Consider the following 23,882-nt stretch of genomic DNA (forward strand, 5'->3'; position numbering starts at 1 on the left):
TAGAACAAACTGCATTAAGTGATAGAAAGAATGAAATGAGTTAATTTTAATTTAAAATAAACTCAAAAATTGTTGACTAATTCTTACTGTCAGTGTACTTTTATTCAGTGAGTGGGAAAAGTAGGTTTAATTAATAACCTTTTTTTAAATCACCATTATTGAGACTCCAAACTATTCATATAAATATATTACTTTAAAATTGATTTTAAATTTTTAAAACTGATCTACTTTTTAATGAGTGATCAATTACTGTTTTTCTCCTATAATGTGATGTCAGAAGACAGCTCCTCTAAGTAACACTTCAGATTTGGAAAGACAAGAAATTAGGTCAATTAAGTTAGACAAATGTGTGTTTATCAAAAGCAGTTACATCAAAATATATTTAGATGTAACTTCCTGAGAAATTAATAAAAATAATTAAAGCTACAAACAAAGAACTGGAAAAGCACAAATTGAACATAGAAATGATACTGATACTTTAAACAGTACTCTAATCTCTTTTACTTAGAGACCAATGATTTGTCTGAGAGTTTTTTTTCTGTCTTTATTTGACTATTTACATCTGAGAACATTTTTGGTGTCATTTTTTTACAGCCCTTTTAAGTTAAATGTTAACACGTTTCAACATTGCTTGTCAACCATGTTTGAAATTCTAAAAGATTTCAAACAGAAATCTTTTAAAGACTTAAAACATATTTATTTTATGTCTTGAATCATGCTGAAAACAAACCTAGCACAAGAGAGCACAAAGGCGGCAAAGGTGTGGAAAAAAAGAAAAAGTCAAATCTTAGCATTATGTGTTGTCTTTCAACATCAATTTTCAATCTTGGATCACTAGGTTTTCTTCACGGTTTTCAATACACATTTTTTATTTGTGACGGAAGAAAGGACATGACTGACAGCAACAATAAGAGCTGAGGGACTTCTGTTCTCTGGAGAAATTTTGATTGATGCTTACCTCCAAGTATGCTTGGGAAAGCATACTTGGAGGTAAGAAAAACAAGTAAGAAATCCTTTCCATCTAGTTTCTGCTGCACTGTTTTAAACATGGTTGACTTACAAAGAATTACATAAAATTAATATAAAGCAATAAGGCACAGTAACAAAAAGATCTTTCACTGGTATGAACATTTTATACAGGTTGCACATACAATACAAACATGTCTCAGCTGAATGAAAACATTCCCATAACATGATACCACCACCACCGCCGTGCTTGACCATGAGGACAAACACAGTGGATCACATTTTATCCATTGTGATCTATAATTTGTTTTCTAATAGACCAACAAATTCATTTTTGATAAAATCTCACCAGGGCATCATGCACATGTTTAATGTCGGTCCTGCATGGTTGGTGTCCAACTTTAGACAGGATTCTTTTTTATTCTTTGCCATTCTGATTTAAAAGATAAATCTGTGGAATACATTAGACATTCCCAAATACAAATGTCTAATGTATTTATCTCCAGATTTATCTTTATTCCAAACATAAATCTGTGAAATGCTTTGCTAATAACTGCTATGCTGACCAATTCTCACAGTTGAACTATGAGTCTCTGCAGCTCATCCAGGTTTACCGTGAGCCTCTTAGCTGACAGATCAGATATTTTTAATGGAGTACTGTCTCTACTGATTACTGTATATATCCAGGTGTGTAACTCTTACAGAGAGCATACAATGCTACAGATTGTCAAGGCAGTAAAAATAAATCAATAACAGTTTTCAGACAATAAAAACGAATCTAGCTTCTACATTAACATGATTTTTCAGATATTTGTAAAGTATGTTTTTTCAGCTGTGCGTATTTAACATTTATTGTCTAATGTATGGGGGTTTAGAGGTGAGGGTTGGGGAGTGCAATCCAAAGTCACTCTGATCACGTCTCCGTTTTTGTGGGCGTTACAACACTGACATCGAGTGGACGGCATACGAATTGCGGGACTCACTCTGGCATTGTGTGGTACGCAGCCTTTGAGCCTTTGAAGACAAGTTTGGTTTTCTAATTTACTTTCTTAGTTCTTTTCTGAGCTGTGTTAAAGGTCAAAATGGTTCTAAATCAATATAAGATTTGAGGGATAAATATGTATTAGAGTAAGCTTTTGTGGTTTTTTTCTACTTTTCCTAGAACGCTGCAAAAAATGAAAACGAATTCGAACGCAGCCTTTCAGATCTCGGTCACATGCGGGATCAGCTGACATCACCAGCTTCTCCTTTTGATGCTCTTCCTCCTCTAGTGTCAGACGTCGTTTGGAAAATCAGAATTAAATTGTTCTCTTTGGTATTTTGGCGTCGGCTTCTAAATCAAAGCTAGGACTAAGTTGCTGCTTCTGCAGTTTAGACTGCCGGATAGATGCTGTTAGAGTGGATGATGAACGGACACGCCATTCTTTACACAGGGGTCACTTTGGCCTTCTGGAGTACAATACTAGTCGTTGGTAAGCTTGGAATCCTTTTAAAATAAATTCGTAGTAGTTGAACTAATGAATGAAACCGGGTGTATCTCATGTTTTTCAGTCAATAGTTGGCACCTTCTTACATGATTAGTATTTTGAGATAAGCAGCCCTTCGTGGGACCTGGCTACTTCTTGGGATTAGCTAGGTTTGCGGCTTTTTTGACTAGTTAGTACTAGATTGGTTATTTTAATTATTGAAACTGTGCTTTTTGTTGGTGGTATCAGTTAGACGCCAAAGCAAATCCCAGTTTTGAGACCAGTGTGCATTCTCCTGTATTTATTTTTAGAGACAGGTTACCAGCTAATGTAGCATATAGCATCTAGCTGCTTAAATGTTAGCAGCGAAAAGCTAGCTTGTCAGAAAAATTCCAGTCAGAGATTCATTTTGACTTCACAGGTTAAGATATATTCTACTCTAAAACTTTTTGTATTTTGGGTTTATTTAGAATAGCCTAGCTGCTTTTTAAAATATATTTAATTTATATGGTAAGGTAACGTTAGCAAGTTAGCTTGTCTTGATTTGGAACATAATGTATAATGAAAATAAAATAAAACAGGAACTGCAACTGTTTCACATGAGTGTGAGCCATCGCAGAGATGCTAAAGTCTTCAAGGATCTCAGCTGGAACCCCTGCCGTCTGGTCTCAGACCCCATAAAAGCCGTATGGTTACTATTTAAGTTTTTCCAAGTTAAACAGGTTTCACAAATGACATGCTGTCAATGAAGAATCATACTGTCACTTGAGTAGGATTTTCTTAAGTATTGTAATTTTGGAGAGCAGTATCCTGTGTGTAGATGCATCTCACTAAATGAGAATATAGCTTTGTAGTTAATTTAATTTAAATAATTTCTCTGGAAAAACTGAATTTAATGAAGTGTATTCTAGTTTTACACAAAATGGACTTTTACAAGTGCTTTTTTGTTAATTTGTTTGTGGCTTTCACTTAAGCCTAAATTTTGTTTCTCAGAAAATTGTAAAATCACATAAAACTAATTATAGGCATTTTTAATTCAGACAAGTTATTTGATACCATTATTTGTTAAAAAAAATGACAACGGCTGCTCTGTCCAGCAGGCAGTTGTTGCAACCTCCACAAGGAGCGTAATCCACAAAAATTCACTGCCAAAGAAGTTGGCGGTTCACAGGATAATGTGTCCAACAATGTAAATGGGAAGGGATCACATAGTAGAAAAAGTGCCAAAATTCATTTAGGATAACTCCAGTGTTGAAAGGATTGTAAAGCAAAGCTCATTCAAGAATTTAGGGACAGTTCACTAAATGTTGACTGTGACTGGAGTCTGTCTTTCAACAGGCACCAAAGTTATCCAAAAATAAGAGAAATGTTTAATATATACTCGAAATAAAAGTTTTATTTTGAATTGAATGACTGAAATAAAATAACTTCTTAATAATATTAATCTAATTCAGTTCAAAAATATTTTCCCTAAGGAAAATTAAATGTTGTAACTTACATTACCAAGGTTCTTCAAAGAGTTGTAGATTTTTGATGGCTGTGGGCAGGAGGGTTCTCCTGCAGCAAATTTAAAGAAGCCAGTTTCATATAAAAGATGCGGAGTGTGGTCCATAATTTTTTGGGATTTTTTTTTGCTTGTTTGTTTTTTGGTTTTTATAAAATGCTTTTGTATTTTTTTTATTCATTAAGATGCACCTGTGAGTTGCTTTGTGATCATTAAGAGTCTTGAAAATCAGATCAGCCATTTTTGAGTTTTCAGAAACTGATAGCAGGTTTCATAAACTGTCTATTAAATAAAATTAATTCATGGTTGGAGCTGTGTGTTACATTTTCAAGCTAAACCCCGTATTAGCTGATCCTAGAATATCTTTTCTAAAACATGATGCATGAGTAAAATAATTCCTTTTGAGTTTGACTCCTGAGGTATTTCATATTTAGAGCTGGAACACAGCTGTCAAAGCAAATACCACCTTTAATAAAACAGTGATTGAATATGTCTTGCTTAAGCTGTACCACAGTTTAAAATTCTTATTTCCCTCTCTTAGGTATATGTTATACCATATTTGACCTTGGATTCCGCTTTGATGTGGCATGGTGAGTACTGGCGAGATTGTTATGCTTTAAGCTTTTTCCCTAAAGCACAACAAAGAACCAGGTGGATTTTAGGACTGGATAACATTGGTGTTCTAGGAGCAGATGATCTCTAGTTCTGTTAGAAAGTGAACTGCTCTGTTTTTACTTTGCACACAAATGTATGCAATTTGTAAAATTAATAAGCTATTTGTGTAAGTGCCACACAGATTGCCTGAGATCTCCTTTGAAATGCATCAAAATCAGTCAATGATGCAAGCAGTCTTTTGCCTCATGGGACAGAATAAGTTATTCTTTAAACTTCCCCTAAAAGCTGAGATGCCTTCTCACAAAAATGTCATTATTTTTAAAATCTACTTTTCTCCCTACAGGTTCCTGACTGAGACGTCTCCTTTTATGTGGGCCAATCTGGGCATCGGTTTGGCCATCTCTCTGTCTGTGGTGGGAGCAGCTTGGTGAGAACAAGAAAAGTAGCAGAAATCTGTCATTTAAAAACACAATTATTTATAGTATATAGAAGTCACTTTTTTTTCCTCTGTAAAGTTACCAAGATTAAAGCTTTCTTTGGATAGAAATTTTCCACCTAATATTGACGCTTGCAAATCCAGATTATTACAAATTTTGATAGAATTTCCTACTGTTTTTATTCATATGTTATTTTTTATTAATTTGGGGGGGGTGAAATGACGATCAAAACCCATAATCAATAATGCTAGAATTTTTAAAATGTGCTATAAATATTAAGTTTCTAAAGCCATAGGAACTTTAGGAACATAAGCCAGAACACATTAACATTTAATCAGAAATCATATCTGCTCAGTCAGTTTTACATAATTTTAAAATGGATCTTACAAATGGCACAACAAACTAACTGACTAATGACAAAAAAAAATCATGAACATTGATGATCTGTTAAACTTCAACTCACCATTAAAACTATAGTCAGTCCTCTGAACATTTACTGTTTGCCACATTTGAATAATTTATTACACTGTCAACTCTAGAAATTCTCAGCTCATAAATGCAAACGATGATATTTGATTAAAAAAACACACATTTAATATTGAAACTTATGGAAAAACGGAGATGATCTTGGAAAAGCTGCACTGGAATGTAAAATACTGTGTGTCCTTTAACCAATACAGTCTCGATGTAACTGATGGAGACATAATCCACGAACCAATCGTAAAGCTAAGTTGCATTTGAAGATTTGGCATTTTTGTATCAATATGATGAAAAAAAATGTACCTAATAATTTTAAAAGTGACTTCCTGTTGGAAACTTTTTTTTTCAGGCCATTTACACACAGTGACATTTTCTGTAACCCTGTTTGTTATAAATGAAATCAGTGCAGTTTCTGCAAGAAAAACAAGTATTCCTCTGACCAGTAAAAATAACATGCAGTCTGTTTAGCTACAAATTGGTCAGTAAAGTCAAGAGCTGGCCCAACAAATAGTGCGCGTAAGTGACCATAATAACCATTACAGATATTTTGGGTTTATAGAAACCTTCAGTTATATAAACTAGCTATTAATCTATGACTGACTCTCTTTCTCTTTTCTTCCGTCTTTTTAACTGAATTCTTGTCTTGGCTCAATCTACAGGGGGATCTATGTCACTGGTTCAAGCATCATTGGTGGAGGAGTCAAGGCTCCAAGAATCAAAACCAAAAATTTGGTCAGGTACGCACATTTGCTGTACTATTAAAAGAATAAAAATAACCCTACTAGCACATGTTCATCTTGCTACACTAGGTTATTATTGAACAGTCAACTTATTTCAGTGATATAACTCAGAAAGTAAAACTTATACAGTGCTTTATATTTCAGTCCTGGATTCAGTTAATTATAAAAACTCTCTTGTCTTTTTTCTGAAAAATCTGATATTACAACATAAAAATTAATATAAAGGGAACCCTTAATGCCTAAAGGTCTGCCTATTGTAGAGGTTTGTAAAATAGATTCTCTAAAAAGTTTGTCAGGGCTCCTTTGGTGTGTTTTGCTGCTTCAATGCAGCAGCACAAAGCTCTGTTAAAGTTGAAGTCCTGCTGGAAAATGAAATCAACACCTCCATGAAGCTTTTCAGCAGAGGGAATTATGAAGTCCTCTTAAATTTCTTGGTGGCTGCTTTCCACTTCACTTTTTTCTGTGTACTCAACCTTGCTTTACTATGCGAGGCTACAGCTCTCTGTGAGCCACCGGCTTCTTTAGCGGTCACATTTTGTCATCCTTGTCAAGGATGTCAATGATCGTCTGCTGGACTACTGTCAAGTCAATTATTATTGGTCTTACATAGTATGACATTCTAAAAAAAAAGAAATGTACATTTTTGGTTTTTATTTGCCACAGTCATCAAAATTAACAGAAATGGTAGTATCACCATTTTGAATTGAATTATTGAAATGATATTTTCACTGATCCAGTATATTTAAATGCACACTTAGTAATGTGAATCTAGACACTAGATATGTTGATGAAATTCCTTCATTTCTAATGTCTCATTGTTACTTTTGTTGCTCTTTTTACTTTGCAGCATTATCTTCTGTGAAGCTGTTGCCATTTATGGGATCATCATGGCGATTGTTATTAGCAACATGGCTGAGGTAACGGATAAACTGTTACCTACAAAGATTTCTTTTAAATAAAATTACAGAGAATGAAAGTAGTGATAGACAGGGTACATTGCGAGCATAGAATAAAGCTTAAGCTGTGAACTACTATAGATCTGAAATATTGTTGAAACAGCAGAACGAAGATGAGTTATTGTCTCTAAAAAAGAGTCTCTTCTCATTTTATAGAATTTCAGTGGCACAACCCCTGAGACCATCGGAGCACGAAATTACCAAGCTGGTGAGAAAACAGGCTGAAAGTAACTGAACTGTAAAAGGGCAGAAACCAGCAAAGTGTTTTTAATAGAGCCCTAAACATAAAAATGCACCTGATCAATACAGTTATTTTAGGAGGGCTTTTTCTCCCTCTAATTTTATGTAGTTTTCACGATGGTTCCCCTGTTTATATTGAGCCCGTGATTTACTTCATCCCCTTCACGGTTAGGTTATTCCATGTTCGGAGCTGGCCTCACTGTGGGCTTTTCCAACCTTTTCTGTGGGATCTGTGTGGGCATCGTGGGCAGCGGAGCAGCTTTGGCAGACGCCCAGAACGCCAGCCTCTTTGTGAAGATTCTTATTGTGGAAATCTTTGGCAGCGCAATTGGCCTGTTTGGTGTCATTGTAGCAATTCTGCAGGTAAATCAGACTCCTAAACAATACTTCCTGGTGATCACATGTACCTGCTATAAGATCCCTCTAACAGCATTTTCTTCCCCTTCAGACCTCTAAAGTAAAGATGGGTGATTAGAAGATGTGCTCACATGCTGAGAAGACGAGGAAACTCCTGAAAAATAAGATGGATTATTGTGTACATACATCGTAAATTATTTAAATGTCTATATTCACTCTGTATTGTTTTTAACCATCATTCGTGTAAGAGTGGGATGATCATTGGGAAGCATGAATGTTGAAAAAGAAACTGAAAAAGGGTACAATGTCGATTTTCTTCTACATTTTTCATTTCCATTTCTGTACTCATTGGATAATGTTGACAATTCAACTTTCTGAGTCATGGAAGCAATCTGTAGCCTTCAGCTGTGAGGTTTTGGTTTTTCAAGAAGTTTTCTTGGATAATCTTGCAGACCACTCTTATTTGAACGATGGTTAAAAATTACTCTGGAGTATTGAAAATGCTGTGCGTGTGTGTGTGTATGCTTGACATGTGATTTTTATTTTATGTTCTTCCTGTGAAGCATGAGGATGTTTGTCATTGTGTTTGTGGCCTGGTCTGCCTCTTTCTTTGTTTTTGTATCCGGTCTTTTCGATTTAGAAATTGGGTCGTTCTACAGGTGGCTCAGATACAGTGTTTTTCCTGCCTTTGAGTAGTTTTTGAACACTTATTAAATTGAGAGTATTGTTCTAAAGTTGTAATTGTGCAACATATAAATCACAGCAGCAATTCTCTATCTACCTGGGTTTTTTCTTTTTTCAGTCCTTGCTCTTGATAAATCACAAAAGGCCCGTTGAATAATTACAAGCCAACTGTCTGCATAAATGTTGCAAAAAAAACTAAAAGAAATCATTTGAGTCATTTTGTTCAAAAACTTTATTATTGGATTAAAGTTTTTCTTGGCTTATAGAAAACATTGTCTGCTGTAACCATCTCTGAAGTAGAAATGTGTTCAGTAATTAATTGGTTTCACCAAGAATTTGAATCTGTTTGTCTGATATGTCAGACTGTGAAATGTAACATTTCATAGACTTTTTCTTTGCATGTTTCCATCCTCATTTAAATGATATTTGACTGTTTTGCTGCAGTCAATTAAATCTGCATTTACTGCTCTTTTGTTTACCAAGCTATTACTAACATTCCTTAAGATGTGTGAAACTGATGGATGTGCATGTTTAGAAAACAATGTTAAGCCCCTGAATACGTCACAACAAATAAGGTTTATCAGTGCTTTGACATCTCTGTTTATGTTAATAAATCTGGTTAGTTTGTAGCCTTTTAGGGATTTTTAATTTAGTCTAATGTGCAGTCACATAAGAAAAGATAAAAAAAATCCACAGATTACAGATCAGTTAATTTCTCTTTGTCTGAAGTCATTCATTATTCCACTCACTTTGTGAGCTCAAACATTGAATCATATGTAAGAAAAGTAAAGTTAGGGAAATTAAAAGTTCAGCCTAATTGCCATGCTTGAAAGAATATTTTTCATTTAAAGACGAGGACTGTACCGACCCGGGTTTTTAGTAACTGTAAATGGTACTGTGTATACACTGTGTTGATGTGATGATGATGATCAGAAAATAGCTAATTGTTTTCGACATTGTGGATGATCCAATCAAAATCAGATTTTCCTTCTGGCTTCATAAATGTTGGGGAAAAAATAAATAAATGGATTGATCAAGATTTCTGACCTGTTTTATCTTTTACATCATGGTTTTATAAACCAAAGGTGAAATGTCTTGTTGCTGAGATGCTCTGTGAGGTTTGAACTGCCTGCTCCCTGGTCTGCTTTATTTGTGCATCACCACTAGATGGCGACGAAGACCATAACGTGGTCTACTCAAAAACTAATGTGGAACGATGGAACTGATTTATAAATCAAGTATTTATAATCTATTGTACAAGTTGATGTAAATCATGGATTTGATTTATAACCCCATTGGTCTGTTTGAAATATCTACAGTACTTTATTCATATTTATACCCCATTCACTATTTGTACACTTGTGTTCTTCTCATAGTACAACAACTTTCACTGAAGTTAAAGCTACTATTCTTGGGTTATCTTGGATTGCATCTTTATAAACAATTTACCTACTTGAATAGCTGAAGATCTGTCATGTTACATTAGGATTCTCTGTTGAATTTTCAACTAGTTCTGAATCTATTGTGATTGAAAGTGAATTTTTTCATTAAGTTGCTGTTGGGTTTAGGTCAAGACTTTGACCTTTCTAAAACAATAATGCCTTTCATTTGGTTGTATATTTAAGATCATTCTGTCCTTAAACAGGTCTCTTGCAGGATGTATTTAGTTGTTCAACTCAACTGTGACCAGCTTCAATGTCCCTGCTAATGGAAAACTGCAATCACCCTGTAATGTTGGTGTGTTCATGCAGATTTGCAGTGTTAGCTTTGTGTTTTCAACATATTGGCCAAAAGGTTTCATTTATCTTTCTTTTATTAATTACGTTTGTGTTCTAAAGTTGCTTTAGATTTATTTAATTGCAAGAGTGGTTTTCAGAAGTGGGCTAGCGTAATTAAAGCGTAGATAGAAAAAGGCGAAAGAAAATCCTGGCCACGCAGGCTTCCGTAGGTAACAAAACCAAAGGACCTGCTGACATCCTCATCTTCTGAGCATCTTTCTCTGCTTTCCTACCATCCTTACCCCCCCAAAAAAATCACAGTGCAAAAACGGCAGTTAGATTCTTTGCTTTGGGTTCGGGTATCTTTACTAGTCGGGTTCGGATTTAGGCTCAACGTGAGGCTTCTCCCTTGATGAGGAGGAGAGGACGTAACAGTCTGCGCGTTCACACAAAAAGAACACAGTTATCCCGAGCAGATCCCGATCTGAACCTCCTGCTTTTAAGAGGGTTTCTTCAGTTAATGCAACGCAGATTTATTTTTTCCTCGGTTAATGTGAATAGAATCAGAGAAACCTGCACAAATACAACATGAAGGTAAGTGCGCTCTGTCTCTGCTTGCTTTCTGGAACGCATTGTTTCGTTCTGCCTGAAATACATGCTTGCTTTTGTCTCAGTGCTCCATACACACACACAACCAGAAGTCCCGCAGCAAACATTAAGTTGCATTTTTACTAAGTTGTTGATGTTGTGAAGATCAGATCGCATCTACTTTCCCCTTCCCCTCTGTTTTCCCTCCTCAGGAACATTTCCATGAATTAGCAGCATCCTTGCACCCGCCATACTAGGCTTCCCTTATCCTCCCTAGTCTATTACTGCTCTTCTCTTCTGACCGCTTATATGAATCAACTCTTAAGAATGGTGTAAACATTTATTTTAGATGTGAAATCTTCCCATAATTGCAGCTGCTGTTATCAGGAAATGATGTGTAAAACAAAACCCAACCATCTCTGCATGTCTAATATTCCAGCATGAGCACAGCAGGAGTGAATAATGTGCACTGGCAATGAGAGGGGAAATGAGCAGGAAGAACAGGATAAAAGGGATGGATCTTCATCAAGGTGCTTAACCTAACCAGACGTTCACACAGAAGCTCTGCACCTAGACTAAAATCCTGTCTGACATCTCTCTCATTTATGGTACAGTATCTCTTAGGGGCAGAAAAAGTGGGAAGTGGACTAGAACCACCTGATTTGTGAGAAGTTACCGGTACTTCTAAAATAGACTTTGCTTTGCTGGAATGCATTGTGTAATTTTGCTTTTTACCACTGCATGCTTAGACCATTGCTCTGGTCATGTACAATTCAGTGTGAACACGGTTTCTGCCATTGTTTTTCTCTGTGTACCCTTGTATAGCCTACAGCATGTGTAGGGTGTACATGCTGTAAGATTATTAAAATTATTTGATTCGGTTATCATTCTTTGATTTTACCACTTGAAATAGAAAAAAATACTGTACGATGCCCATCTAAAGTAGGCTAAGCAGAGCCTAAAGGAATATTATCACATTGTATTTGAGAGTAAACCACCCTGTAATCTGATTGTTTAAATAAAGATATGTTTGAAATGTACCTGTAGAAAAGAAAGAACAAGTCCAAGAAGGAAAATTAATTTCCGAATCTATTTGGCTGCTTTAGATTCTGGTCCACCCTCATTACTCTCTGGGAATAGAGGGCAGCTGGCATTGTCACCAAAGGGACTTGAGATTCTTTCATTGACTGCTGAGTTGAGCAGTCAAGTGTCTCAATGTTTGGGGTGAGTCACTTCAGTAAAAGGACATATTGTTTGATCGTGGTTTATCATGTGAAGATGGTAACCAATTGTTGTGGGGAAGTGACAATTTCAGCCAGTTTTAAGGTTGATTTTTGTTACAAAAAAAACCCATTTAACTTTTTTTTTTTTTTTACTGTCTGGCATTCAGTCACATTAAACTTTCCATTTAAAGGTTCTTGTTTTTAAATGGCATAATAATGGCTTTTAAAGAAGTGGTTTTTATTTCCCTGAAATTCAAATATTTATACGTTTATGTAGTAATTAGAACACACCCATTTCCAGCTCAGATATATATATATACATACAGTGTGAAATCTGTACTATTGTCAACCCAAATCGTCCTGTAAATCTTACTTCTACCATGACTCCATGCAGACTTTGGAGATTTGCTGCAAGCTGCTTCTGGAGCCCACAAATATCAACACTAGTATAAGTAACACTTTGTTGCCATCTAGTGATCAAAGTGTGAACTAGATCCTGTTGAAATTTTGCATTTTTAAACTGCATTTTAACAAATCTGTGATAGATTTCACTCAATGATTGTACAGAATTTAATTTCAAAGTCCTAGTTGAGAAATAGCAGCACATTTGTTTTGTTGTGTTTTTGCCCCATTTTGCCCAATGTTGCTAATATGCACCATACTTAAATTTGTCTTCATTTTAAGGTGAAAGTTGAAATTCAAAGAGTATAAACTTCATTTAGCATCTACTTGACAGCAAAAAAACAAAAATACCAAAACTTTTTCTTTAACTGTAAATACGTTTGTGCAGTAAGGGGCTCTGTTGTCAGTCCCTCTGGAGTTTTTCTAACTCAGTTCATTAGAATGCACTCCCTAACAATGATCAGGTAACGCTTGTGAAGCTCTGTGAAACAATGCTGTTGTTTTTTCTCAGGTACACTCATTAAGCGCACTCCGATGCTCACATACGTCAGCAGCAGCCAAAGATTCATTCTTCTGGCCGCTCCTTTGTGTTGGGATTTGTTGTCATGGGAACTAACTAGGTCATTTCTGATTTACTGAGTGGATGGGCTTGGAGAGGAACACCTGTGTGTGCATGTGTGTGTGTTTGTGTACATGCAGGGTGTGTTTTGTCTTATAACTGCTCTGAATGCTCATGAATGTGTGCACAATCATTAACTGATAAAAATTGTGTGATGCTCCTCTTAACCAGAGGGGTCGATGCTTTTTTGGAGACCATTAACATGTGATCAATTTGTTTGGGAAATATTTGCTGTCAATGTATTATGATTTGTTGTCAAAGGCAATCAGTTGCTTGTTATAGATTCATGAGAGAAAAACACTTTCAGTGATGTAAAAATACCTTTGTAACAATTAGAGTCTCAATAACAAGTAGGAATGAGTCAGTTTGTGATTGTCACGGTTTTGTATGGTGGCCCTGAGTATTGCAATCCTGAGTAAAATATTTGGTATCCTATTATTTAAAAAAATGTAAAAATAAGTCAAATAAATAGTATTTTTTAATTAAAAAAGAAATTATTATACAATATAACAAAAGGGTATTTATAATTATTATAATATCTCTGTAACTGTTAGAATTTTAGGTTGTTCCTGTTGTCTTTTGTCCTTTTATTGTGATTCTAGTTTATCTTGTTTATTTCTTGTGTCTACTTATTCTTAGCTATGTTAGTTTTATTATATTTTGTTTGCTTTACTGTTAGATTCATTTCCTAGTCCCCTGTGTACTCTCCCTCGCCTGCTGTGCCACTTTCTCTTTTTTCCTCTCCTCAGTCTGCCTGCTCTTTCTCATCACACCTGCAATCATTTAGCTAATCAACCCAGGTCCATTGTTTCAACGTTCAACCTCCCAGTAATTTCTCAGTCACTCCTTGCTGGTTCCTCCTGTGAGCTCTTGTCATTTCCCTGCTGTCATTTTCTTCTTGGATTCCTTTTTTTTTTTTTTTTTTTTTTTTTTTTGGCTCAGTCTTCTTGTACTCCCTGTGGTTTTTGTAAGTTTTTTCATCATGTTTTCATTCATGTTTGCCTCTGTATTTGGGTCTTTCATCAACCAACCTTTAACATCATAATGACATTTCCTTATTATTGTTTTATTTTCAATACTGAATATTAAATACTGAAGACTCCTATAGATATAGATGAAGACATAAACTATAGAAAAATCAACTGCTATACTTAGCTGGGCTTTTTATGTGTCTGGCTATTGTATATGCTTTAACTCTCACAAGTATTATAAGCTGATGTTAACTGATTGTTTAATCTGCTCTGGTACATCTGTTGTGTCAAGAAATATTTCCAAACAAATTTGTCTTCCTTGTAAGTAATAGAAAATTATTGAGGTCTTCTTTTTGCTAGCTTGTGTTGTTTGATTTTTAATGTAATGGTAGGGGGAACACTACCCACTGTTTATTTTATTAGCACATTAAGATGTATGTTTGCATTAATTATGTTCTCAGCCATTTTACACACTATTTTGCAATATATATAGGCGTTATCAATTGTAACTCCTGAACACGTTATGTTGAGCAATATCCGGGTGATGAAAAGAAAAGGCCCGGAAAGTTGATGATTTTTTTTTAAAGTTTTGTTTTGCTCAGAACAAACAGCTTTATCTCTGATGGATCATAGGAGTGTCAGATTCCGTCATTTTAGTTTGTTCAACAAAACTTCAAAAACATTTCTTCAAAAAGCTCTTCCTCAATTGTCAAAGACAATCCCTCTTGTTTGAGGAACAAGTGACGTCTATGCACCATAAAGGAGTTATATTTGATATTGTTTTTTTTTATTTAATTTTTTTTTAGACGTGATAGCCCATTTACACAGGGATGGTAGGAATCTACTACTTATTAGTCATTTCTATCCCACATAGTCATTTTACTTATATACTGCACCACCAATTTAGAACAAATTCAGGACGTTTTACTGAAAAAGTAAACAAGCTCAATTATATACAGTCCAGTATAAGTCAATTATAACTGAATACACTGCAGACAGATTCAGTCTAATCCAGTTATACATGTTCCAGTTGGAGTCATTTCCTTTTACCTCAGTGCATTTTGACTCAACTCAATTAACTGTCAAGAAAAAGAGCCTCAATAAGGATGCAAGCATGTTGCACTGAATGTTCATTTCGACTCAAACCCCCTGTGTTTCAGGAGGCAGGAGAGAAGAGTTCTTGTGTTTCTATGTGTGTGCAAATGAAAGAAAAATGAAGAGATAATATGATTCTCTTGTCTTAACACCATGGGGTCTGGATCAGCTTTGGTTGGTTTGACATCTAAAGTGTCTCTATTCAACTAAAGCACTCTGGCTTTTTATAAGCTACAGACCTATTTCCAAAAGATAGGATTATGAAGAATACTCCTGTCACAAGTCTAGAATTTATGGTGATTTCAAGCTTTCCTCGGTTATAACTTATTCAGTTTAGGTGGGAGAGATATTATAGAGAAAGGAGTCAAAATTTAACGTCTGGTGCTGAAATTATAAAATAAATGCAGAAATCAATGAATCAGATATAAAAGAGAAGTCTCTGTGTGTTAATGTAAATTGTCTATCCATTTTGAGTCAGAATACCCAGATAGTATACACAACTGCAGAGGGAGAATACACAAACTACATGCAGAAAATCTTTAGGCCAAGAGTTTAACCCTATTAATCATATATAAGATGCACTCATGCATTTTTGCTGAATTTACCTTCTGTAACTATCGCTTAAATTATTAGTTCATGTTCATCAAACATGTTGTATCTAAAAGTTTTAAGAGTCCAGTCTGGATGCTGCAGTTGGTAAAAACGTCTTGTCCCAAGACAAGTTCATTCCTCTTTCCGTATTCCTATCAGTCTTCTGACAATGATATTGAGCAATGTTCCTCTTTAACTTCACTATATGTTATGATGGAAACCTTTTATCCAAGTGGGGTTGCCTTACTCAATCTACACTGCCAAATTCCCCTTTTTCTGTGCCTGAAATGAGATGATGTGGTGATTCTTTTCAAGAATATAAGCCACTGATTTATTATAGGACTTATCTTTTAAATTATTCCTGACTGTAAAATTTCAACAATTTATTTGCTAATTTCTTTTACTTTTTAGTTTATCCTTTTACGGTTGACAAAAACTTTGTTTTGATGTCTAATTTTGGGTGATTTATAACTAAATATTATATTTAACCTCCGGATATTCTACTATCCAATACATATTATACTTCCTACATTGGGCATCAGCTGGTGAGCTACAGGATTTACGGAGTTCATCTGTTTTTACTTTGTTGTCATACATGCATGTTTCAAAACTTCAAGAACATATATCAGACAAACAACCTGAATAGGTACTCCGGGAGAAAACTCTTTAAATGACTTCATGTAAGCGAAAAACGCTATCCAAACCAACCTGGGACTATGTCAGAAAGTCAGTTTCTCCTTGTTGAATCAGTTAACAAGTGCAGCCAAGTACTGATTACTGTGTGACCAGAAGTATCAGTAGGCCTGTTACAATAAACAATAAATCAATTAATCGCACGAGAAATTAAAACTATCAACATAATTTTAATTATCGGCTCTATCGCCTCTTCCGGCCTTTTTCTCTTTCTGTTGATCACACTGAAGGAAAAATGGCTCAACTCCGGTACTCTCCACTGACCCTCTCTTCCTCATTTTCTTATTGTAATGTCCAGCGCACACTACACTATCTTAGAGCTGTCGTCGATTGTCGGCCCATTTTCAAAACCTTAGAGATCACACATTAGCCGGTTCGATCGGGTTCGATCGTGCCATATGGTGTCCAACAATGGGCACAAAATAATGGCTACAAGTTCAGTTAACTAATTTTAAAACCAGGCATTAATCAATGCTTTACTACAGTCTACCTGCAATGCACGTGGCTAGTGTCAGCGTAACATCCTGACTGAATGAAAATCATTATAACCTATTCACGTTAAGGAAGAACAGCTGAAAAGTTACGGGGTTTATCAACTGCGGTAACAATTTGGCTCCTCCCCTTGTCATTTCTATATTCTTTTTACAAAATATTGAATAAACATTAATATTGTTTCCACATAAAATCTCCAATGTCCGCTAGAGTTCGGTTGTGCCTTGTCAGCTGTTTGGGATTCCCCTTTGTAATTTCCCCTCAGAAAGCATGGAGGGGAATCCCGGCTTTCTGATTGGCTACCTGTCACATTTAACAGGCTGTGTTAATGCTCCCAGTCGGGGAAAACCCCTGATTTAGATCAGAGCGGCCACAACGATCTACCGTAACACACCAGACACGACAGGATGATCGCAAGCGACAATCTTAGAACAACCAACGTTCTAAGATTGTCGTAAGGGGAAAAATAGAGGCAAAAATTGTGTCGTGTGAACTATTGCATCAGGTAGTCGGATGTACCCATCTTCTCTATTTAAATCTATTGATCACTGAAGGGCAATATAGTATACAGACTTCATAATCTGCACTCTTTTGGTTGAATGCAGTATTTATTTACACTTTGACTTTATGTTGTTTAGTTTTTATTCAAGTGCGTTTTTTGTTAATGGAGACTGAGAATCCATTTTATTTTTGTATTTGGTTGTTTTGTTTATTTTGTTTATCAGTTCCAGTGTTAAGTGTTCTTTTGAAAATAAAGTGTATCTATCTTTGGCAGGAAATCACATGCATTATTACGTAATTTTCATTAAATCAGTGTACAAAGGTCTTCAAACAATATTATCGTTTATCGCATTAATTTTTGAGACAAAATTTCTTATCGTGACAGGCCTAAGTATCAGAAATAGAACCTGACCACATGAAGCACTCTAAAGGACCTCAAGAGTCTAAAAAAATGAAAGTTTTGTGTCCCGTTACACTGAACATAAAACTAACGCAGCATTTTAGAAAAAGCACACCATATCTACAATCAAATATGTTGTTGGCACTGTATTGGCCTGGGTCTACCATGCTACATCAGCACCTTAACCCTTTTCTGTAATTGATAGAACCACAGGTTTTTCCTTCCAGCTTGTGGTACCATCCACTAGTTTGTGACCTTAAGCTCAAGATCACTTGGGTTCAACAGCAGTACAGTGACTTGAGGCACACCAGCATGTCCGAATGATTAAGAAAAAAATAAGGTTTTAGAGTGGCCTAGTCATCTCAGTCATAACTTAGTTATGACTGAGATGCTTTTACATGTATCTGAGCAGGTTATTCATATTTGAAAACCCCTCAGTTGGGCTGAAATAATTCTGCAAAGAAAGGACCAAATTTGTTTCTTTTTTTAAGCTGACTGTAAAGAAAGATCACAAATATTAGGCCTGCATCCAAGCTCACAAGAACATTCATTTAATTTTAAAAATTTACTGTAATCTGAATGCACTATTGGATATTGTTGAGGTTAAATCAGACTTCCCATTGCTAATCTGCCAACAAAAGAGTTGTGTTTGAGTAAAACTGTCTTTAAAACCACAAACTAACTCCTTGTCTCCATCCTTCTGTCTACTATCACTCTCCCAGTGAAGCCTTCATTCTGTTGCAGCACTTCATTTGTTTCTTTGCTCTGTTGCCAGATGAGCAGCTGGATCTGAGAGAAGGGGAATGAGACAGAGCAAAAGAGGATAGAAAGAGATGATGATGTTTCCACTTTAGCATGTGGGCCATAGATAGGGCTTTGTTGAATTTGCATAATGCAGCCACAGCCTGCCTGTTTGGATGCAGAAGAGAAAAACTTTTCAAACAACTTTAAGTGTCTGCATAATGATAGTCTCGCAGCATCAGATACTTCTCTGTACTTTGATGTGTTTGTGATTTCCTTGCTGTGTCTAAATTTCACCTTTGTTAGAAAACATACAAACATGAGAGACGGAGGGAGGCTTTGAAACAAAGCAGAGTGCTTGTTCTTGGATGTGAAGAAGCTGGATGAGGAGCAGGAAACATATGACACAGTGGCCTTTTAATCAGACCAGCCTCCTTCAGATCTGAGGCAGCAGTGTGGGAATATCTGGGCAGAGCTGAATATAATTTGTTTGGGGTATTAAGAATATTGGAGTTTTGTTTTGGTTAGATTTGTTTCTCTGATGCAATATTCTTTTCGGTCCTAATGTGAAAAGCTAATTTTGTTTCTGCATCACCCTGAGTTGTGATAAGTTTTAGGATTTCTTAGCTGTTGTTTTTAAAACATAAGGTAAATATGTATGTTATCCACAGTTGATTCTGGGGAATTTTTTTATATTAGTGTTTTGCTGGGGATGAGCTCTGCATTAGATCCAGTCATTCTGAGTTTGACTGGCTTGGGCATGTTTAGATTTTGAATTATAGCTGAACAAAAGTGCTCTATAATCATTAAAACAGAAAAACTACCCTTTAGTCAATAGCATTAACATAAACAAATGGTACTCAGCCTGTAACCACCATTCATTAGGCTTTTAAATGTACATAACCATTACTTTACAAACCAACAATAATATATAAAAGTTTGAACATCACAAACCTCACTCTCTAAAACTGAGGTGAATACACATCTCTGGGCAGCAGTGACGTGCGGTCAGGGGAGGACGTGCAATCATGAAAAAATAATAAATAATAATGACAAAATGATTTATATTGCTATTTTCACACTGTTGTTTGTACTATAAAGTACCTATTTTTCATTTAGCTTAACCAATTTTAATTATTTTTTCTTCAAAATCGCAGAATTTTTTTATTTTCCCATTCAAATGCTTGGAAGCAAAGCCTGTGAGGCAGCAGCGACCTGAACCTCGCCTTCTATTGTGCAACCTCTCTCTAACTGCACTGGCTGCCATTCTATGAGAGCATGTTCCTCCTGTCTGTACGCTACCAATGAAATGGCTAAAAAATATTTCATGTATAAACTGATCTTCCATAATTTAGCTTATGTATTTAATGTACAATGTTTTTTTTTGTTATAGCTTTCTCCTCCTGTCACAGCAATCATTTATTAAAAATTGCAAAATAAACATTAAGCCTAAAACCATACTACTGCAACAGACTGAATGTTCTGCTCTTTGTGTGGAAAATACTTGAGTGTTTTTTTTTGTGTGTGTGTTGCTGTTGTCAGTTGCTATGGCAATGAGTCTGCACGTAGCTGCGCTGATACAGAGAGCGAGAAAGAAGTGGTTTTGAATTGTACTTTAACAGTTTTAAAGAAAGCGGCAGCGTGGCTATGGATGTAGAAGAATAGTTTGCTTTGTCAGCTCACTTCAGCACAGCTTATTCAATATTTATGAATGGTGAGAAGTTATCCAAATAAAATGACACACTGTTCTGGTCCCATGTTGTTTCAACTTGCTGAAATATACTTGTTGAAGGTTGGCATATGGCTCATGCCAATGTCTTTGATTACACTGAGCAATCACTGCACTGCATTTGGTGAAATATGTATTTTATCCCCAAGTAGAAAAACATCTTAAAGACTTGCCATTAGAACCTTTGTTGGACAGCAAATTGCTAAGACCTTTTCTGTAGGCTTCTTTTCTGCTGCTTGGCAGCTTGAAACTTCACCTGCATGTACAGACTTTCTCTAGCATTGGGAGCTGTCCATGACCTCAGTCGGATTCTTCATTAGACGTTGCCTTAAGGATTTATTTTGAGTATTGCTCAAATAGGAGAATTTATCCACTACTGATCCTTGCTTGGTGTTTCTGGCTGACAAAAGTAGGTTGTAAACCAGTGACCCTGTCCATTGGCCCCTCAGTGAGGTGAAGATTTCTTCAGGTCATTCTAAGCTTTTCTCTCATTTGACCCTAGCTTTCACTCCCAACCTTCTCTGAATCATTTAGAGCTTTCCTTATGTAAAGCTCTGTACCTTATGTAGCAGAAGGCCATGAGATTTCCATGCAGTCTTTAAAGGTATGTAGTTTTCTTGTACCATTTTCCAACTCTAGAAAAATATAGAAAAAAGAAAAATCGTTTTTGTTTCTTTTCAATTTTCCAGAATTCTTTTTCTAATACAAAAAGGATGAATACTTTCTGAAGGACAAAATTCTAATTTATATGTAATTAACATGATTCATCTTTCATAGCATAACACTCATTGATTTTAACTTTAGATTATGAGTTCTGTGGTTTTTGACTTAGTAAAAAAATTAACCCTCATTCAAAATCAGACAGGGATGTTTTGTTTGCAAATTGAAATAACTGGGTTTCTTAAACTGGGTCTAAAATGCCAAACAAAGCAACAAATCTATGTGTTTTGGAAGCCTTGCAAATAAAATAAAGGCAGCAGCATTGAAAAACTTTGCTTTAAAGAACCTGGATTTTATTTAGGATATTCTTTCTGCATCTTGCTTGACAGAATTCAAGAGGTTTTGTTCTTGAAACAAAGATTATCAGAGATCAGATGCAAGAAAAGAAGTGGAATGGTTCTTTATCAGCACCAAAAACTTGAAAACATTGCATTTTTTTTTTTATTGGAGGTCCTGGAGATATTAAAGGATCAATACTTTTTAAGGAAGTTCATAGTAATATTACACAACTCAAATACACAGAATATGTTTCCAAAATGGCATCTTATATAAATTAAAAAAAATGTGTCCCTACACATTTTTTATTACTATTCTCCTCCCTGTGGCTTTCCTGGAATTTTAAAAGCAGCTTTTCTAAGCCAGTCCTAATACGGTAACAGTGAAAAAGAGCTACACCACTTTCTGAAAAATGCAGCGTCAGCTTTGTGATTTGTGGAAAGTGCAAAAAAAAAAAAAAAAAAAAATTATTTAACAGTTCATGGTGAATATTTTCTACTCAAATGTTCTTCACAATCCCATAAAAACTGCAGGAAAACAATGTAGAAATAAGGAAAAATTTGGAATTTAGAAATGAAAAATGCATAAGAACAATGACTGAACTCATAGCGTTACCACTGGTGTTACTTTTGACTTGGGTCCAAATGCCTTCCAATAATTAACAAGCTCCTACTGCGTAATTGTGGACAGATTCCTTCGTTGTGGTTATACTCACCCAGTAAGGTAAGATCTTGTCTAAAGCTCTAGGCTGATGGCAAATGTGAGTAATCCTTTTGATAATCATCACACCAAAGTTTTTACTGATGGTCTTACAGTTCATTCCAGCCTTGCACATATCTCTTGTCTTCTCTCTTAAGCTCTCAAAAAGCTCTCTTGTCCTGTAGATCATGGTAGAGATGTTGGATTGACAAAAATTGATTGTGTTGACAGGTGCTGACCTTAGTGGTGCCTATGACCAGGATATGTCAGGAGTATCGGCCATTGATTGTTTGATTGATCTACAGAGGTTGAAAGTCAGTCTTCTTAGTAAGAGTTTATTTCAGTCCATAGTGTGCAAATCAACTTTTAACTGCAGCTTTGGCTTATATTCTGAATCAAAAATTATTTTCCTTAAAATGAAAATGTTCTAAAAATGTTGAATTTGCTTCTTATTTGAGCTAACCTACAAAATTAGCATGCCTTCAAATATTTACTTTCCCCACTGTTGTGTCCTTCAGCAAAATCAGCCTCATCGTGCTTAACAGCATGACAAGAACACTTTGTTTTGCTCCTGTGGCCTTAAGAAATACAGACTCTCAATAAATGCAACTTTTGTAGTAAAATAGACCCTGACCTACTGGGAGTTTCTTTGTTGTTAGTTTTTTATTCAATTCTTTTTATTTTTTTGGCTAACGGTAATTTTGATTTAATGGAATTTATTTTTACACAAATTAATTTAGACTTGAATAATCATATTAACACATATAGCTAAGCCCAAAATGATTCTAAATTATTCCGTATCTGACAGGGGTGTGAACAAGTTGTTCCTGTGAGCTGTATCTTGTTCTTTTTGTCTGTTGTAAATCATTAAAGCCATTTAAAGATATACTAGAAAAAGGAGCAATTGGCTTTACATTATTAAAAATCAAAATAACAAATTGGAGAAATAACCACATGTGGCTTTATTTTATTATTTGTCATAGGATATTAATAAGAATTTACAATTAATATATCTTCTGTTTCCAAAAACGGAAAATACACAACCATGACCTGAAACCAACTACAGGATATTTATCCTTTTGACGCTGATTATAGATGTTTTTTCTTTTGGATTCATCCTTTAAATCTTTTTTAAAGACAGTTCCTCTTGTGCTTGCATGCCTTTGAACAGAGGATGGGAGATCTTGGGAGGTTAAGACCAGAGAGGTTTACTCTTAATGTGCTCTTCTTTTCTGGTTTCAGTTTCTATTATTTCTAGTAAATCAATGGCTCTTAGCCACTGTGTCAGCTTTCAGCTGGGCTGTTAATCTGTCTCACTGTGTCATATTAGCATGCAGAAATATAGGCCTATAAATTACATCAGATGACAGCAACAGAGCTATCAAAGTGACTCACACAGTACAGAGTATAAAAACATTGCAGGTAGTTTCAGCTGAATCCTTTCCTCAGGCAAGAGAGCAGTTGGATTCTAGTGAGCACAACTTGACAGCCAGAAACAATACTTCTTCATCAATCATGTAATAATACTTCTGTCTTAAGTCATCAGAGCCATTTACTAATTCAGATATAGGGCCTGATCCACAAAGATTCCAAATACGGAGCGGTAAATTGCGTGAGGAAAAAAAAAAAATTGCATGTACAGTAAGTGGATATGTTGCAAGCAGTCTACAAAGATTTGCAGTGTAATTGATTACAAATGCAACAGTGGTGCAGACCAATCAAATAAAATTAGGATTTTTGTGTGAGCCGCTCTCTAATTAATTAGAAAGTCATTATGCTGTAATAATAATAATAATAATAATAATAATAATAATAATAATAATAATAATAAATCTAATCTAAATGAATCTAAATTAGTATGCAATGTGATGAACAAAAGAAATATTTAAAGATCAAACAAAATATATACTTAACTCTGCAACCTGTTGACGGTTAATGTTCCGTTTTCTAAATAACATTGCACATTATTTAAGTTTGTC

General features: G+C 35.3%; 2 protein-coding genes across 3 annotated transcripts in view; both read left to right on the forward strand.

Moving 5' to 3' along the window:
- Positions 1 to 1,924: 1,924 nt before the first annotated feature.
- Positions 1,925 to 9,484, forward strand: atp6v0b (ATPase H+ transporting V0 subunit b). 2 transcript variants are annotated; one of them, XM_044134019.1, is made up of 8 exons: positions 1,925 to 1,963; positions 4,478 to 4,526; positions 4,895 to 4,978; positions 6,128 to 6,205; positions 7,056 to 7,125; positions 7,321 to 7,372; positions 7,577 to 7,767; positions 7,853 to 9,484. In XM_044134019.1, exons 3-8 carry the CDS (start codon positions 4,920 to 4,922, stop codon positions 7,877 to 7,879), a joined length of 477 nt encoding a protein of 158 aa, XP_043989954.1. In that variant the 5' UTR covers positions 1,925 to 1,963; positions 4,478 to 4,526; positions 4,895 to 4,919; the 3' UTR covers positions 7,880 to 9,484. The 2 variants fall into 2 exon arrangements, with proteins under 2 accessions (XP_043989954.1, XP_043989953.1); XM_044134018.1 differs by having other exon boundaries at positions 1,944 to 2,438.
- A 905-nt stretch (positions 9,485 to 10,389) lies between these two features.
- The window catches only part of b4galt2 (UDP-Gal:betaGlcNAc beta 1,4- galactosyltransferase, polypeptide 2), a 147,850-nt gene continuing 134,357 nt past the window's right edge, over positions 10,390 to 23,882 (forward strand). The window contains exon 1 of the mRNA XM_044134022.1: positions 10,390 to 10,757. The gene's annotated coding sequence lies outside the window, so the exon portion shown is untranslated. The remainder of the gene's footprint in view (positions 10,758 to 23,882) is intronic.

The sequence above is a fragment of the Gambusia affinis genome, linkage group LG12 (genome assembly GCF_019740435.1).
Source record: "Gambusia affinis linkage group LG12, SWU_Gaff_1.0, whole genome shotgun sequence".
Taxonomy (NCBI): domain Eukaryota; kingdom Metazoa; phylum Chordata; class Actinopteri; order Cyprinodontiformes; family Poeciliidae; genus Gambusia; species Gambusia affinis.

Coding starts and splice junctions, on each gene's coding strand:
- atp6v0b (XM_044134018.1), top strand. CDS start 2,354: ATGCTGTTAGAGTGGATGATGAACGGACACGCCATTCTTTACACAGGG. Junction 4,527..4,894: donor TTCCGCTTTGATGTGGCATG/GTGAGTACTGGC, acceptor TTCTCCCTACAG/GTTCCTGACTGAGACGTCTC. Junction 7,768..7,852: donor TCATTGTAGCAATTCTGCAG/GTAAATCAGACT, acceptor CTTCCCCTTCAG/ACCTCTAAAGTAAAGATGGG.